Source organism: Stenella coeruleoalba (genome assembly GCF_951394435.1).
Source record: "Stenella coeruleoalba genome assembly, chromosome: 3".
Classification (NCBI taxonomy): domain Eukaryota; kingdom Metazoa; phylum Chordata; class Mammalia; order Artiodactyla; family Delphinidae; genus Stenella; species Stenella coeruleoalba.
Genome location: NC_137148.1, coordinates 53,282,584 through 53,301,658, shown reverse-complemented (window position 1 = coordinate 53,301,658; position 19,075 = coordinate 53,282,584). Strand labels below are relative to the sequence as shown.

The 19,075-nt window shown below is 43.3% G+C and overlaps 1 protein-coding gene across 7 annotated transcripts in view; it reads right to left on the bottom strand.

Annotated features, from left to right (window-relative positions):
- Positions 1 to 19,075, bottom strand: part of MAST4 (microtubule associated serine/threonine kinase family member 4) — a gene marked incomplete at its 5' end in the record, with an annotated part of 568,435 nt that overhangs the window by 12,959 nt on the left and 536,401 nt on the right. For 4 of the 7 annotated variants that reach the window (XM_079916426.1, XM_079916428.1, XM_079916427.1 and 1 more), the window contains 7 exons: positions 3,540 to 3,662; positions 4,220 to 4,449; positions 7,132 to 7,332; positions 11,597 to 11,832; positions 12,224 to 12,351; positions 14,150 to 14,262; positions 14,465 to 14,587. In XM_079916426.1, the coding sequence (XP_079772552.1) occupies positions 3,540 to 3,662; positions 4,220 to 4,449; positions 7,132 to 7,332; positions 11,597 to 11,832; positions 12,224 to 12,351; positions 14,150 to 14,262; positions 14,465 to 14,587 (1,154 nt within the window). The remainder of the gene's footprint in view (positions 1 to 3,539; positions 3,663 to 4,219; positions 4,450 to 7,131; positions 7,333 to 11,596; positions 11,833 to 12,223; positions 12,352 to 14,149; positions 14,263 to 14,464; positions 14,588 to 19,075) is intronic. The other 3 variants (XM_079916429.1, XM_079916430.1, XM_079916432.1) reach the window with 1 other exon arrangement.

Genomic DNA, 19,075 nt, shown 5'->3' with positions numbered 1-19,075 from the left:
TGACTGAAAAATATTATAATTTTATGGAGAACAGGTGAGAATTGTGGAGACTGCCATCTGGTGGATCCATCGGCTATAGCAAGTGCTGTCAGAACTCGGCACACTGTGTTTTACTGGGTCTACTGACCTCAACAAATTCTTTTGAAGAAGAAGCAGTCTCTTATTAGGGAAATTCTGCAGCACTGTTTTAAAAAATAACAACGAAATGGGGCCAGAAGACTGTTAAATGTTCCATTAGTTAAGTTTTACTTTAAACCACTGGTGTGATTAGTGCACGGTGGGAGGGAAATTATTTTAAGCTGGCTGAACTGAACACAAAAGCAGAAGTCAGGCTATTCAGTCTCTTCTCTCAGTCTGACTCCACATTAGTTTATCAGTTGGCCTTGGGTGCTTCACTGAGCTAGACTGTTTTTACATTTCTTTCTCTGCAAGACGCACATGGCGAACAGCACTCTTCCTGCATACGTGTGTCCTTGCCCTGACTCAACCCTCCATGATCCAGCCCCAGCCATCCTGCACACTTCATCCCAGATGCTATGAACTCAGGCCCCAGCCACACTGGTTTACTCATGCACCTCAAGCACTCTGAGCTTCCTGTCCTTGTGTTTTTAAGCATCTTCTTTATTTTGCCCAGACCGTCCTACACCCTCTTCCCATACACTAAATGTCCACCCATCCTTCACAGCCCTGCACAGAAAACCCCTAACTCTTCACCCCTGCCCACCCTGGTGGAAAGCCCTCTCTCCTTTAGAACCTGGGCCATATTTACAATTTGTTCCTTTTGTCTGACACTCTGATTATAGTCTAGTATTGCCACTGTTTCCCCCGTGAACGTTGGACTGTATTAACTTAAGTCACTGGCAATCAGAAGACTTCATGTACAGAGCACAGTGGCGTGCTGGTTGAAAGCACAGGCTCTGGAGCTGCATTGCCCTGATGAAAATCCTCTTTTGCTCTTTCCTAGCAGATAACCTTGGCTGCTTTGTTAACTTCTCCCTGCTTTAATTTATTTATCTGTAAAATGGGGACATTTATGTTTATAGCACCTATGCACAAGGCATGAGGATTACCTGAGTTTATTCATGTAAAGGCTCTCGATTACCTATTATTCATATGTGTCATTTGTTGTGTGACTCTTCGGTATCTCGCACACTTTTTCACACTTTGGGGGCCCAGCTAATATGTGAAGATGGTAATAACGATGCTATTTGATGGTCCCCATTTTAGTTTCCAGAGGTTCTCCAGAGTTCAGGGAAAGGAAATTTTGAGGCAGGGGCTGGTGATATTTTAGGGCTTCTCTTACGATTGGGGATTTAAACTAACGCTGTCCTAAGAAAGCAACCTGGTTGAATAGAGAGTTTTCTGTATTAGGGAGGCTACACTGGGCAGGTAATTACGTGAGCAGGGGATATGACTGGGTCCATGTGGCCTCCACCCCTCACTGCAGCGGCTGGAGAGAGATTTCGGTGCTTTGACAAAGTTCTTTTTTAACAAGCTACTTGCAAGCTGGATGGAGGTGATTAACTCCTTGTGGCAGGAGAGGTTTAAGGCGACACTGAAGGGGCACATTTACAGGGATTCACAGAGCTGTGGGGAACTGAACCGGATGACCGTGACTTTCTATTTCCTTGTGCATGTAAGTTAGTGCTTCCATAGCAGGCTCATTTTGAAGTTGTGAGGGTAAGTGTGACCAAAGCTGCAGCCATGAAACACGCGATACGCTTATTAGGTTCACATTCCGAAAGATAAATAAGTATTGCACGTGTATCTCTAAATATACATACAGCCCTACGTAATGGCTCTTCCGCCTTTTCCTAAGGATGCCGTGAGATTTTGTGAAGTAGTTTGCAAGTATAAAACATCGTGTAAAAAGCATCTGAGAATACCAAAATACAGCTACTACCCTGATGGTCCGCCAGTGACGAAGCCATCAGGCAGCCCAATAGTAGAGGATGCATTTGTGAGAAAGTTGACTAGAGTTAGGGGAACCACCTGTAGGTATGGAGGATAGCAAAGCCCGGCCTCAACTCCAATGGGGACTGAGGCCAAGACCAAAGTTTCATTAATGCTGTGAACTGATCAACAGCAATAACTTTCCTACAATCGGCCACTTCACAATGGACCTTTGAATATGCATGCTATTCCTCTTCCTGGAACCTAGGCCAGACACTGAATCATTTGAAGAATACACTTGTGTTGGCTGGGGGATGAGAGAAGGAAGAAGAAAAGTCATTTAACTGTACTTACTTTTCAAAGGCTTTGTACACCCACCTACCTGCACTACCTTCCAAATCCTAATTTTCTTTCAAGTTCCAGTTCAGTGTCACTTCTCTGTGATGACTCTCCTCATTCACAGAATCTTCTCTCCAAAAGTACGGGATTCCTCCCCCTGCTGTGGCCCCTGGCTGACCAAGCTGAACGCTATCTGCTTGCATAACTCTTCTATATCTCCCATAGTCCTGGAGGGCAAGGACCATACCTGAATTCCTATGTTGCCAACATCTACCGTGGTACCTGTCTCAGAGCGAGTGCTCTGGAAACAGTCTGAATGTACCTTGTTTCAATGACACGTATGTGTTTCTGTTGTGCCTCTCGATGGGCTGCAGGTTCTCTGAGGTCATGGCTCACGCCTCTCTGATAGCCCCTTATAGCCCAGCCCTCCCAGTGCTTACAAAAGCCAGAGGTCATCCGTAAACATCTGTTGACTTGTAAAATAATCCTACAATTAAAGACTGTATTTTTGATCACAGATAGTCTTCTTTCCTTGAAAAAACTTAAAATCGAACTCAAATTTATCTTTGTTTTAACCAGATCCATATTTGGAGCCATAACTTTATATTCTGTAGTCAGCAGGTGGCAGAGCAAATAACCCAAAAGAAAGGAGAGGATCAGTATAGACTGTCTCTCTCTATCATACTCAGGCTTCTTGTGATCTCTGTACTCCATTGGCTTGAATCAGCTTACATTCCAAGTAGAAACTGATCTACACTCAAATTCATTTGTACGTATGAATGGGAAAAGGCCTAATGATCGCTAGAATCCCTTCTTCCATTACCACCTATTTCTATCATTTATAGTGTATGTTATATATTCACAGGTCTACCTTTCAAAAGGAAACCCAACTCTCAGACTCAACCTTCAGATCTGACCTCACAGTTTAATACTACCTTGTCTTCTGCTATATAGAACAAAATTTACTGAAGAAAATCGCCTTTAGGATGGACGATTTCCAAACAGATTTTACTATGTGCGGTACATAAACAAAGAGAACTCTATTTGTAATTCAGGATAAGAAGCAAAATTAAATTAGGAAGTGACTGTGCAGATATACGAGCGTGCATTTCATGATATAAAACCAAAAAATTCATGTTATTTTTGCCTTTACATTAAACAGACTACCGAATATTCTCTCAGCAACGAGACTGAGTGTGTATGGATGTGTCATATAGAACTCTAGACCCCGAGCAAAGAACTCTTGGTACTAGTTCTTTCTGGCTACCTCCTTCATCTGGATGGCCATGACATCAAAAAGATAGTACCTTTAGCAGGAGCTCTATAACTTCTGTGTGGACGAGTCCATGCACTGGTTCTCCATTGATGTGTGTGATCAGATCCCCAGCCTTCAGTCCTGCCTGGCAAGCTGGACTTCCTTCTTCTACATTCTAAAGTCCAAGAGGAGAGTATATATATTAGTAAGCAAACAAATGACAACCCTGACACCTACTGTTTCTTGTGGCTCAGTGTTCTGAGTTAATCAGCAAATGATCCTGAGCTCCTAAGAGGAAACCAGTAAGACAAGGTTTGCTATTCTTTTTCTGTCATCATCCTAAAATAGGGTAATTTCTATAGTTCCTTAAACAATTTCAGGTGATCTGAGAAAGTACTTAAAAAAAAAAAAAAAAAAGGAAGGCTAGGGAAAAAAAAATCTAAGAAAAGAAGAATGAAAGAAGGATAAAAACAGGACTATCTTTGACTATTTCTACCAGCTTGGTATGCAGAGTGGTTAATCAGATATGAAGACTAACAGAATTATGAGAAAGAATTAACTCTTGCTAAATTCAATCCCACCACACAGATAAAGGGCAGGAGTATGAAACAGGTCCCAAATGTCAGCTTCAGAGAAAAATCATTTGCTGTTAACTACGCCTCAGCTGACATATTTATTCTCCAGTTTGGCTGGGAACAAAAACTAACCAGAAAGAGAGACTGTCGGTCTTACCCAAACGATATGATGCACTGTGTAAATGTCGCTGTCTCCCACATACACCCGGATGGCTCGGATGGTGAAACCATAGTTCTTCCCTGAACTGTGGATCACAACGGGCTGGTATGGACTGGCAGAAGCTCCTGAGGAATCTCGGCTGGGAGAGGAATCCCTTGAGGAAGAAGGGTCCGAGGACAGAGAATGGGGAGACATTGGACTTCCCAGTGGAGAAACAGCAAACATATCTGCAACAGAGAAGCCAGTCATCACAGCTCATCCTGGTCCCACAAACTGCTCTCAGGTAGCCCTCACTAGGTAGCCCTGCTGGGATTGGGAGGACAGTCACAATACAAATCCATTCCTTTCTAATAAAGAAGAAATAATATAAAAATATTTATACTGGTAACTAGCATGGTAACTGGTAACTTGACAGAAGCCTGTCAAAGAAATCTCAGAAATGCCTCTTTTTAAACTAACTTTTAAACTCACATTCTGAAGTTACAACTTCTTAGTTCTCTACACAAATTAAAAAACAAACGAAACTTCACTGCTATCTGACTGTGATCTTTTAATACACTTTCTTTTAATTAAAGAAACAGGAACTTCCCTGGTGGGGCAATGGTTAAGAATCCGCCTGCCAATGCAGGGGACAAGGGTTTGATCCCTGGTTCGGGAAGATCCCACATGCCGCGGAGCAACTAAGCCCATGTGCCACAACCACTGAGCCCGCATGCTGCAACTACTGAAGCCCACACGCCTAGAAGCCCGTGCTCTGCAACGACAAAAGCCACCGCAATGAGAAGCCCATGCACCACAATTAAGAGTAGCCCCTGCTCGCTGCAACTAGAGAAAGCTCGCACGCAGCAGCGAAGACTCAATGCAGCCCCCAAAATAAATAAATAAATAAGTAAATAAACAAATCATCGGTGCACAAATTTCAGGTATACCCTCACCCAGGGAAGGCTGTATGGACGATAGTAAAAGATACTCAGCCTCCAAATCTTGCCCTAAATAACGTTAACATGGTTCTTTTCGAAAAAACCTGGCCTGGAAAGCAATTCATCAATTTACCTCTGCTTTTTTATCATATTACTGAACTAGTACTGATTAAACAATTTTGATCAAGAAAACATTGTCATGTTAACTTCTCTATAAAAGAATCATTCCTTATTACTATGATTAGAACTGATTCTCTTCATATATTACCTGTAATTCTAGCAAGGTTTCTGAGAGGATAATGTAGGTGGATAGAGAAATTTTAAGAAAAACTCCCTTCATATTCTTCAACACCAATACTATTCTGTTTTTCTTGTTTTATGAACAAACACACTTTAACTTATAGCTCTTATCACTGTTTCATCTATGTGAATCTAAACAGATCCTAACTGGTCATGTGAAATTGCGTGTGCGTGTGCGTGTGTGTGTGTGTGTGTGTGTGTGTGTGTGAAAGAATAACCTACAAAAAGATGCTGAGGTTTAAATGTGAGCTCAGTCAGGGTCAGGCTACAAAGGGCCAGCGCATCTGAAGCCTCCTGGGGTTCGGTAACATCGTGGCCACAGCAAACTGAAAGTATCCCGACTATCTTTTGCTCTAATGCTTATGTCTGTCCAAAGGGAAACAATTAGCTAAATGTATCACTATCCAAGCTCCTTCACTTTCTGACTTCATGCGGCATCCTGACCCTTTTTTCCTGGCTACCTCTGTCTCATCCAAAGGCCAGGTGAACAGAGGCACACCGGTGGGTAGGGAACATCAACACATGCAAAGGCAGGAAGAAGATAGAGTGGATACACAGATCCAAACTGCTAAAAGAGCCAGGCCCCCGACCCTTTACCTCGGTACATTTTACCTTACCTCCTCCGATTGAAGAACTGACCTACGTTCACCAAGATGTGGGCTTTCTCATCAGCTCTCAAAGTGGACTGGACCACACCCCACTTACCTTCCTGACTGCAGCTGCACTGGGGCCATTGCCTTCTGGTTATGAATAGTCACTCAAACTAGGGAGACAGCTGTTTGCTTTATGGTGCTACACAGACATTTCCCAGAAATGAGCATATGCTACAGTGAGCATTACCCCCCAGGGAGCTTTTGTTTTTACCCAATTTCTTTCTGCAGGAATTTGAAATTTCAACAATGTAAACAATCTCTTTTATACATGGTCTGTATTCTTCCAACTGCAAGCCATCTGCAATGTAATTCGACTGCCACTTCCACTCTCTTACTGTCATTTGAGTGATAAATCGTAACCACCAGGGTATATATTTTCATCTCAGCCAGTGAAATTACTGTAGACTTTGTGATTAGCAGAGGCAAAACTAGGTTGTGGAAACATACTGCAACTGAACAAAACCATTAATTAAGCCCAGTTTTTTAATACAGGGTAGAAAATAATACCAGTAGGAGGAAGCATAACCCAACAGACAGGGCTAGTAAACCTTGTAATTTCAGTGCTGTCTGGGACTCTGCATCCCCAGAAATGAAAAACTTATGTTCTCTGTGTCGATTTCCTTGTTAATTAGATGAGAAAAACTATACTTAGCTTTCCAACACAGATGCTGTTAACAGCTCCATAAAGGGTACAAATGATGCAGAGTCTAGGGAAGAAAAATTATTCAGAAGAGGGAAATTTATCACTTAACTTGGGGAGCGTGGGAGAAAAGGAAAGAAAACAAATAAAAGAAATAAGCCTTTGTGGGAAGAGAGCCTGCCTCATCTCCTGCTGCAGAAAGAAGCGAGAAGGAGTAAACCACATATGCCCCTGGGAGCTCTGGAGGTCTTGCAGGGAGACACTCTGGAGGGCTGCGCCAGGACAGCACCCACTACTGTTTCAAGCCATCTTGTATGTCAATCAGCATTGCAAACTGGGGGCGGGGGGTGAGCATGCACAAATCACACAATGTCATGCAAGTAGATGTCTCTCTACCTCCTGGGATCATGAGGGACAGAGCACTGGCAGAAAGGGACTTTGTGACTTTCCCCGAGATTTTCTTTTTCTCTGTGCTTTCTAATCGCTGCCGAGCCATGTGAGAAGTGGGTTCACTGGAGGGCTTTGAGGAATTATCTGTACTGTCCACACACTCGCTTCGTCCATTTATCTGATCCAAGTGCTCTGAAAAACTGCCAACTGTACAAAGAAGAAGGGATAAACATGTTCAGGAAAATCTGGGATAGGAGAGGTGGGGAGAGGGGGAGGGAGGGAGGGAGGGAGGGAGGGAGGGAGAGGGAGAGAGAGAGAGAGAGAGAGAGAAGGAAGGACAAACGCTGGGAAACGGAAGCCCATGTGGTTCATGAGTCCATGTGGCGTCAGGCAAACATGAAACTCATGTGACCGGTTTGAGAAAAGTGGCGCGGAGGAGGAAGAATGAAAGAGGTTTCCGTTCAGATTTCGTTCTACTTGTACACAAGTCCACTAACTCTCAATTGACTCCATTTAACTAGGAGATTACTTTTTAGAATCTGTCTTTTACAACCCTAGTAGAGACAACTCTTCCCCCCCGACCCCACCACGGAAGGCCATGAACCAAACATCAGCTCGTGAACCACACAACGCCCACCGTATGGTATGATCACCCTGTGACACAAATGACCATCATTAGCAGTGCTGTTAATATTGGGTTTTGCTATGTGGACATCATTTAGTCACTTCGTGGACATTTATGCCCATTGTCACCTCCTACCATCTTTCTAGGCCACACCTCACACTTAGGCTCAGGTTTGTAACTTATGGAAAAGTGCCTAAAGTGTCGCCTTTGACTTCCCACACCTGCTTTCACTCTGACCTCCTTGTAAATCTCACAGGACAAGACAAAGGGTATGCTTCACTATGGTACCCAATGGTTCCCTACATCTTCTTGCCTTTAGACTAGACAGTGCCAAATGCTGATCTGCCCTGAAGTTACTGGAAGTGAAAAGATTTGTCCCCCTCTAAGCCAGCCATCACACCTTCCTTATTTTTAATTTTATTAATCCTCAGTATACACTGGAGAGTTGTTTTTTTTTTTTTAAAGTTAAAAAACTAGGACTTCCCTCAGCAGAGGAACATAAGAGAACATGTAACCACGTAGAAGGATGCAGAAATGGAAAATCACTGATACCAGTCTGGTAATTGCACACGCCCAGAGTAAAGAAAGTTCTTTACTCTTGTCAGAAGTGACATGTTGAAAAAAGTCAAGTGACCACCCCTTTTGGTTTCTCCTATTCTTTCTTTCACAGGCTATCAGTTTTCTGGTTTTTTTTTTTCTTTCTTTTTTTAATCACTGATAATACATCTTTGTCCAGAAAAAAGCAATGCTTACCTTCTTTTTCCTTCTAAATGCTATATTATAAGGCCCCTGTGCTTTAAAAATCATCACTATCACCACATTAAGATATACAATCCACACAGAGAATTTAATACCATTATAAATGATCCTTTGAAAGGCCAAGCAGCACATTTTAAAGTGCTGACCATGACATTCTTTGCCTAGAGAAGAGGCTTAATCAGACTTAACTAACATTTCGGTTACAGTGCTATATACACATCATTTGACTGCACGGCAGGTTTGGTCCTAGTTCACAGAGGTGGCACAGACCCACAGGAGGGGTCCAAGCTAAGGGAAGGCTTGGACTTGGGACGGTGGGCTTGGGCACGGCACAGCTCATGGCCACCTACTGCGCCGTAGGTACAGGGTAAGATTCACAAACTTCCATGTGACACCCATCTGACCTACTAAGGAAGACGATCTTAAGGCAAATATCAACCACCTTTCTACTTCTATATGCCAAATTCAGTCCCACATAACAGCATATCTATTCTATTCACTCTAAATGAAGAAATCAACTGCTGAGGGACTTGACAAAAACGGCTTCACAAATCAAAAAAATCGTATCTCAAAAAATGTTTAATTTACTTTTGGGTAAGTTACACACTCCCTTCTCCTTTCTAATTTGGCTCGGATGGGATCACGGACAAGCATAAACTGAAAAGCTGAATCTCTTCACAATGAATAATTTGTTGGATGCATTCAAGACTTACTTTTCACTGATTCAAATACATTGTAGTCATGAAAAAAGAGACAGGTATAAAGCTGCACTGCCCTAAATGCCAGAGTGTGAATATTCAATGTTCTCTTTTATCATCCCTCCCTCTTGCCTCTGCCATTTCATCCCGCCATCTCATCTCATAGCACTGTATATACACGTGTGTTTCTTTTCTGCCAGTGGTAGATAACGTCACCTTAATGTTCTGTAAATGTCAAGGATGCTTTCTTTTTGATGGTGGAGCAATATAAAAATCAACAAACTTAATTTTACTACAGTCACGGTTTTCAGATTCCCTAATTCCCCTTGGCTGTGAGCAAATCGGCTCATCTCTCTCTTCTGTATGGCCCCCAAGGTCTTTGATTAGTTTTAGTGTGTGTATGGGGGAGACAGAGAGAAAGGTGGTTTGAATCTATTCATCATAATGCATAGCAGGATATAGACAGATTGTGTTTTTAATTGTGAAAGTACTCAATCAAATGCTTAGACACCATTCCCCTCCCTTTACCTCCTACCTTTCTGATAGTGAGTAGGCAGAAGAGACCAAGAGATCATAAACAATTCATCATATTAAGAATAAATGTGAAGTAGAGGTAACTCTATTCAGAGTAAATAATAACTAAGAAACAGATGAGAATTTAGTAACCAGAAATATAAAACACTTGACACATCTACATTTGATCTGATTACCAAGATGAACTAAAAATGGTCAGGCATCTTAGACTACCAGCTTGTTTCTACGCTACTTCTTCACTGCTATTCTCTTGGCTCTCTGATTTAGGACAAGTGGAACTGTCCTACATGGAAACAGAACTGAGGTGAAGAGAGAGAAGGAAAAAACCCAATAGCATTCTTCCCCATGATCAACTGTAAGCTCATGTGAAGCTACACAGGACCAGACTTTTTAGGGAGGCGGAAATAAACCCAGCCTGTAAAATTTGTAATTTTGAAATGATTCAAAACAAGATGAAAACATTACACCACGAATATTCAGTAAGTTAAAAAACTGTTCATGAAAATTCTTGGAATCACTCACGGTTATCAATATAGCACACTGGATATGGCTTAATGAAAACATTTATCATAGCAACCTTAATCCATATCCACGTTTTTATTTTTTAAGCATAAATACACATTGCTCTGTAGAAGGACATGCTGTGCATAAAATTTTTATACACCGAATAATATTTGAAATGCACTTCAAGGACTTGCTCTGAGGGAGGCGCAAGGCCGATCATCTAATGAGGACACCTCCGTGATTAAAGGCCCCAAGTAACCATGATACAGTAAGCATTTTAAAAACCTGTGGAGATACTGCTCCCGGTGTCAGGAAGGTTTACTTCACATAAAAGTGACACCATAAAGCGCCCCCTATAGGAAAGGCCCAAGCCCCACTCTGTCTCACACACCCAAAGATGTCTTAGGGTTATTTGCGTCAGTTATCCAGAGGCTGGGAAGGCAGCTTGTGTGCAGTGGAGTTGTGTCATAGGCGCACGAGACACCGATCTGAACTGTGTCAGTATTCCTGACTCCCCTCTCCCCGCTCCATCCGTGAACCTCACAGAATAAGCATCTTTTTTTTTTTTTTCCCCTTAAAGAAACTTTATATCCAAGTTACTTTTGAAGTAAAACACTTCAAAAGTATAGATCGAGGTATGAGGTATTTTTTTTTTTTTACCATCATATATACAAGATGTTTGCCCACCTAATTTCTTGCTTGTCTTCTTTTTTTATACGTCCCTGAGATTCTCATCAGCCTCTGTTTCTAGCCAGCTATGCAAACAGAATAAGCATCTTGCTGCACTGAGGGTCTCACGTGCAGACTGCTTGGTTATTGGGTATAAGTGGTCCCATGACAAAAACCAACTCCTCCAAAGAAACAACCACCCGTCTCAACAGCAGAAGGAAAACTGGCTTACACGGTACCTTATGGGTGGTGATTTACGACATTGTTGAGGGTAAGTTTGACCATTTGACTATTTAATAGAGTCGCTTACTTGTAACTTTGAGTTAGATGCAACTCCACAAGGCACGCCTTTGTACCCACAACAGAGAACATGCTCCCTTACTGTGTTCTGACAGCCATCAAAGGACGCCACTGAAACCCAGCAGAGGACGTGAAGGCTCCAGGTGAAGCAAGAAGGACGTGCTGTACAGCCATGCACTAAGGAGGGGTCTGAGACATCTGATCTCAGTTCTGAGGAGCCCATCGCCCAAGCTCAAGGAGTGGGGCCATGGACAGAGTCTAGTGGCACAAAATGCCCATCATCGCTGCCTGGCTGGGCCAGGCCTGGGATTCCGAGCACCAGCAGTCACTTCTCAATGTGGTGGGTGATGCCTGGACGGCAGGGCCGCGCCCAGGGCCTTACCTGACAAGGTGGAGCTGCTGATGGTGCTGGCCGGAGTGCTGACCTCGGGCTCCTCCTGTGCATTCTCTGCAGGGGTGGGGGCTGGCTTTTCCCGCTGCTCATGCAGCTCTCTGGGGTGGGGGGCAGCCTCATCTTGTTCTGCCTCTGCTGAAATAGCCAGTTTGGGAAGCAGGCCAGAACCGACTTTATGTCTGTTGCTTTCAGTATCCGAAGAGTTGGATGTGGATAACTGTTGCCTTCATTAAAAACAAATACAAAGTCATGCATCTATACATGCTATGAAACTGTGTTCAAGGTGAATTTTGGAAGAAACCAGGTAAAAATGGAACTGAGGGAGCCTAACCAAGACATGTCGAGGGCAGTGATTCTTACAGTGTGGTGTCCAGACCAACAGAATCAGCATCCCAGGGAACTTGGTAGAAATGCACATTCTCAGCCCCTATCCCAGATCTCCTGGGTCAGCAATCTGCCTGTACAGGCCCCTCCAGAAGGTTCGGAGGCACACTCACGTTTAAGAGCCACTGTCCTAGTAGCTGCTGTTCATGATATTTGTTAACAAGAATTTCACATACAATAAAGACGTTAAAAAAATAAAGAAATAAAAAAAATAAAAAGAATTTCACATACATTTCAGAATACTCTGAACTCCAGCTTAATGTTTCCGTGGACGGCAAAGTTGTGCTTTTGGTTTTGTCCCCAGGGTCTTCCTTTTCTTCTCCTGGATTCTGAGTACCTCGATCCATACTGCTGAAAACCTGCAAGGCAAATAGCCAGTGCTTATTAACACCTTCTTGAAAGGGATTGTCAGAATAAAAAAAACCAAACAAATCCTGGCAGAACAACCTGAGACTACGACTGAAGTTTGAACTGGGACTGTGTATTCAAAAGGTACTTTCCAATACTGTTTACTTGAGTCCTGAGGTGAGTGGTCAATGTACAATTTTTTTCCTTTTGGAGTGGAGAGCTATGAATTCATCACCCTCTCACCGTCTCTCACTATGGACTTTGTATCTGCAAACAAAATCCATACATGCATTGCGGTTTCTAGGCCCGGGATCGATGCACACGTTAGATTACTTTTTAACCGTGAAGTCAATCAGAAAAAGAAAACCACAGAGAAAAAGATTGAATGGCCCCCAGTCAGGGGCGGGAAGGAGAAAAATGAATTGGAATTGAGGGCGAAGAGAAGACTAAATGACCTGTTTCAAAACATGTTGGGGGGAGATGCAGTGCGTTAGGAGTCAGAGGTACTTACTTGTTTGGCTTATAAATCTCACATACAGACAGGCAGTTTCATATGTTGGTACCAGGATTTCTGAAGGAGATCATAGCTTAGGCAAACTGAGATCTCTGCTGTACCACAGGGAAGATGGAAGCTAAAATAGGGAGCTGAGAGCCCAGCCCAGGAAGCGTTCACTACTGGCCAACCCAGTCACTTGCTGCTCTCATGGGAATGGACCTTAGACCTCCTATAATCTCCTGGGATTTGGAGGAAGGTGGCTAAAGAACAGGAGACCGTGGGCAGGGAACAGTTTAGGAGCTGGCTTTGATGGGCCAGAGAACAAGTACTGGGAAACCCCACACTCTGTGTTATCAAAGCTTCTGTCCCGGCTCTGGGCCAGACCTGCACCTTCCCTCCCGGGAAATCCCTACCTCTCCATGTCCTTCCTATAAATGGGGAGGGCAGTGCCAGCCAATTTGCAGATGCACCCTGGGCAGTCACTCAGAAAAAGATACGGAACACTTTAAAATCACTCAGTGCTATAGAAAAGCTTCACAATAATCATGCAAAATGCCATGGCAACAGAAAATACATCGCTACTGAAAATAGCAAAAGGAAGGCAGGATGCCCTCTAGGTTCATTTCTATCTTCCTTGGGCCCTGCCCCCCCCATCTCAGGACTATCAGGTGTGTCTTCGTTTTGTTTGTCTTTTAAACCTTACCACTACCAGTGAAAAAGCATCTTTCTCCAATGTGGATTTTATCTTCTACCATTTCCAAAATTCTAGCTTGGCTTCCTGCTGCCCCTTTAATATAATAACTTACACTTTCTTATCATCGGTTAAGAGACTTTCTCATTCCGCAGTCAACTGTCCCCAAGTGTCTGGGCTTATGTCAAGGACCGAGCTTTCTCCTTTGTGTTGTATTCCATGGGATACTAGAAGAGGGCTCTGCACACAGTGAGCTCAACGTTCTTCACTATAAGATGAAAGAAATGGAAGGAGGCCTCCAAGGCCCGGCAGCACTGAGCTAGACCCCAGCATGTAAATGGTATCAGGTACTCCAATAATGACTATGAAGGCAAGTCTCTGCCTCAAAGAAAAAAGATACTAACCTTTGGATCATGAAACAGAGGAATATACTCCAGCAGGGCGGTAGGGACTCTGGATTATCAAGATGGTGGGGTCATTACCCACCCCCCGAAAAAAATCTCAAGCCCCAAAACACTGCATGGGGTTGTTACAATTCTGTGCAGCTGTTTAAGGCACCAACTATCCGACCAGTAGGAGATTCTCCCAGAGACCTTCTATGTTTATGCCATATTTTACTTACTTTAGAAAACCTATGTGAACATGAGGAAAACTGCCTTATTTCCACAGTAAAGTCTTCGTCATTGGTGTCATCTTCTTCCTCAGTCTCCATATGATGGTACTTCTCTGACCGCGCTGCAGGGAAATGTTTGGAAACAGTTCCAATTATTCAGATTTTCAGCTTTTAATTTAGATATTTTAATTATGAGTCTTTATATCAAAGCAGCATTAGGTTTCAGAACCCATGCGTTCAAGACTGGAAGGTACTACCAAAAGTAGAGCTGATTTTCTACAAAGTAAAGGCCAAATCATGCTTTACGTCAGATAATGCACGTACTATCAAAATAACTCGTGTCATCTTCGGATTCCAGTTGGGGAATGAATTCTGCCTTCTGTCTCAGCAAACTGTTCCAGTCTAAGGAACGGAAGAATCGATGCTGTTTGACTTCATACGCACCACCTTGGGGTAGGGAGTGGAGGGGAAGGACAGAGGGAAACGTGTTAAATGATCCTCCCAGCAAAGGTAAGAATCGGTTTCAAAGAACAACCAAAAAAAAAGAAAAACAAAAAAAAGTTCTATCAAGAGAGAATTAAAGAAGTCAGAGAAATCTTTTTCATTCTACAACAAAAACCTCCAAAAATTCTTCCATAATTTATCAGCAGGAGATTTGATTTTGCTAACAGCAGTTGCTACGGCACAGTTTTTCTTTGTTAATTCTTCCATGACTTCCTCTATTTTTCAAAGGTTAATGTGGCCACTTAAAATCCCATTGTGATGAACCTGGGGACGTGGACACACACCGGCCCAAAGCAGACTTGCTCATTACAAACCCCCAAAAAACCTAAGAAGGTGCAAAATGTGTTCACGCAATATTCCCTCTGGAGGTAAGGTTTTAATAAAGATGAATTTTCCCTAAATAGTATATAACGGTTAACATTTGATTTTATTGGATTGCTCATTAACATTGGTAGGAATTATATTCTGTGGACTACAGATTGTTAAGTAAGAATATTACTCAGCCATAATAAGAAATGAAATTGAGTTATCTGTAGTGAGGTGGATGGACCTAGAGACTGTCATACAGAGTGAAGTAAGTCAGAAAGAGAAAAACAAATACCGTATGCTAACACATATATATGGAATCTAAAAAAAAAAAAAAAGGTTCTGAAGAACCTAGGGTCAGGACAGGAATAAAAACGCAGACATAGAGAATGGACTGGAGGACACGGGGAGGGGGAAGGGTAAGCTGTGACAAAGCGAGAGAGTGGCATGGACATATCTACACTACCAAATGTAAAATAGATAGCTAGTGGGAAGCAGCCGCATAGCACAGGGAGATCAGCTCCGTGCTTTGTGACCACCTAGAGGGGTGGGATAGGGAGGATGGGAGGGAGATGCAAGAGGGAGGAGATATGGGGATATAGGTATATGTATAGCTGATTCACTTTGTTATAAAGCAGAAACTAACACACCATTGTAAAGCAATTATACTCCAATAAAGGTGTTAAAAATAAATAAATTAAATTAAAGAAAGGAGAAAAAGAAACTGGCAAACTGTTTGATAGATTTGTAATGCATGTGATGAACATCAATCACAATCCCTAGGCTTCTTTTTGCCAAGTTAGTATTACAGCACAGTTCAGTGAAACAATATTTTTAATTCAGTTCATGATTTTCAAGAGAGATTTTGCAAGGGCAGGCCCCATCCAAATATTACACTATCCCTCACGTAAAGAGAAGAAGGTACACATTTTATTAAATCCCAGCATGAAAATCAGACCCCCGCCCTGCCACCAACATGCACACTATTGATGGGGGAGATAAGGCAGAATCAATCTTCAAACAATTCCAGAAAGAGAGATTTCTTGCAAGACTAGTGCCAGGGTCTAATCAGCCTCCCTACCAGGAGATGCCCCTCGATGTGTGTTGCAAATGCCTCTTTAATACAGCTGTCACTCATGCTTCTCGCCCTGTCCTCAGTGGGGTACAAAAGGAATAGGATGAGAAATTGAATCTGAATGAAAAATGGGCTTGGATCTTGGGGCTGGGGAGCTGTCTGTAAAAAGACGTGGCTCTGTCCCCACTGGGCCCCATGAGCACCAGGGGCAGGCTGGCTAGAGCTCTAAACCCAGCCAGGGGAAACCGGTGTTCTGAAGGCAATGGAACAGAGAGAAAAAAACAAAGTGGAAAAATCACCCCCCAAAAGGGAGAATGGGTTCTTTACAAAGCATTTGATTAGCATCTTCATATAGAATTCCAGCCAGGCTTTTTCCGTGTTTATAGCACAATACTCAAGTCTGATGTTGATCCCAACAGCAATAGCATTAGCAGCTGTGATTTGAGGGACAACTTTGACTAGTATTACACTAGATGCTAGAGGAAATTGCTTCTTTTAATTAAACCACGGAAAGTAACCCCACGAAGTAGGTATTGTCAACTCCGTTTTTGGATGGGGAAAGTGAATAAGCAGTAAAGCATACTGGACCAAGATTACTAGGTGAGTAAGGGTTAGAGGGGCTGAGCTGAGGTCTGTCTAAAAACACCCAGGTCCATCCTCAGTGCCACAGCGCCACAGGCCATATAAGGGGGAGGCATGTTTCAGTTTGGATTCTACCCTGCCATCTTTCTCCAGTCAGTTTACAAATGGATTCTCGACTGCCGATCCTGGGGAACACAGCCAAACAGCCAATTCCCCAGCACCTCTGCCCAGTCCAACCCCAGTCTCCATGTACCCTGGTTCTCTTCTATCCCAATCAACATCCTCAAACACAGCTGCCAGGGACATTTTCTTCCAGTGATCTTTTCCTGGAGAAGTTAAAAGGGCTTAAATATTTATCTATCCAACTCCCTCACTGTGCCAGTGACACTGAGGTCCAAAGAGTCAAACCCTACTTAGTGGCCCACCATGCACTATCCAGCGATGACTATGACTTCAGCTGCCACAGCAAAGGACAGCTCTGACACGCCCAGGTCATTCAGCTTTACCCAGAAAAGCATAGTTCTCTAGACCCAAAGGCTCGAAAGACACTTCCAGACAGTATCCGGAGTTTTTGCTCCCCGACCTGCTAACCTTTGGGACCCACCCACGTCGGTGAGAGCATTCGCTTCCTCTTTGTGATGAGTGCCAAATGGGTCCTCTCCAAGGAGCCCCAGCCCACTGGCGACCCCGTGCACAGCTCTCACCCTTTGGCCTTTGTGCCCCACTGAGAAGCAGTTGCTTCTCACTGGGTCATGTTTCTCATGCACTTTTGGAGAGATGGGGAGCAAAAGAATGAAATGGACACACTGGGGAAAAGTTAACTCTGGGCTAAACCGTTGGTATGATATAGATGATGGCTTTACGAGCCAAATACAAATCATCAGACACAGGAACTCATGCACATGTCAGCTCTCACTGTAAGAATTCACCAGGAAGGGAAGGGAAAGTGACTATTTCTTGAGCTCCTGTTATGCACTAGGTTAATGTACCGGATACCTTCATAAACATGCCTGCGCTCAATCCTCACAATAATCCCTCGAGGTGTGTAGCATGCCCATTTCCATAGATTAGGAAACTGAGACTCCGGGCAATAAAGAAATGACTCACAACCTCCCAGCTGGCTCATGGGTGGGAGTCAGTCACATCTGAGCAGCTCTCAAGTCCAGTGAACCTGGCTGCCACTCAACACTCCGCAAGTTCAACAGTCGAGTTCAAGTACGACAAGGTCCCAAATCGCAAGTTATGCTTTGGCACTAATGTTCTCCTTTGAGTTTTCCTCTCCCTTCATAGACGCTTCTTAAACATCCATTATGTTCTTCACACTCCTTTTCTCAGTCTCTCTAGTCTCTCGGGCAAATGCGCACTTGCACATTTTCACGGTGCATTATTTTGCCCGCTAAATATGCATTAAATCCAAAATGCTGTCATTGGAAGCAGCATGGCAAGCCTGCGAGATTCTCAGCCTCATTCTCCGGGCCCTACTGGGACCTGTCACGTTGGACCTGCCTGTTTGACAAGCTCTCCTTGACAATGCTAAGAGCTTGGGCAGGGTCTTTTAAATGTCTCTTTTGAGCTTCTGCTAGAAGATTTGTTTCTCAATCTGTCAAACCCTGAAAACACCAAAAGCAGCGGTCAAGCAGAAAATGTGCAGAGATAACTTGCAGCGTATAATCTATAAGCATGGATGTACTGACCACCCTCATAGCCCTGTCTTGTTAAGTAAAGCCGAATCAAGTGTCCCCATATTCTTAAAGAGGACGGAAATGGGCAGAATACTAAGGAGGAAAACTCTCCAAAGTGACACACGAACACTGAAGGGAACTCTTTAGGGGGTGTGCTGATTCCAGTATATTTTTAGCCCTACCTTAGGACAACACTCCCCCGGGACAGCTGATTAGGATATACAAATAGATACTTGTATTGTTGTAGGACAATCTTAAAATGCCACTGTTTCTCATATTTGGCTCAAGTGAGTAAAATCACCCCTCAAAACGCTGCCCCACACAGAGCCTTGACACCCATTCTTGGACAGCTACTCTTATCTCTTGAACTATAAAGCAAATCTAACTGCAGGTCACAGACGGTGGGAAATAACCAGTTCGCTAGTCACTTCAGACAAGAGGAAAACCAAACAGGGCGACAAGAAATATAAAGGATTCTGTTCACAGAGTTCAGTCAGCCCAGAAGTAGGGGCACCACCGCAATTTCTAAATCTCATATGTCCAAAGGGGAAAGCAAGAGATTATATACACAGAAAAATAAAAATGATAATACCGCAGCAGTGTCACATCTGGTCCTAAGAGCCAGAGTCGATGATCTTTTATCCTCACAAAAATCCTGGGACATAGTGCTGCTATCAGCTCCATTTTATAGATGAGGAAGTAAGGCACACGAGGGAAAACAACCTGCTGTTGGTCACACAGCTGAGATTTAAACTCAGGCAATCTGACTCTGGAGTTTATCCCTTT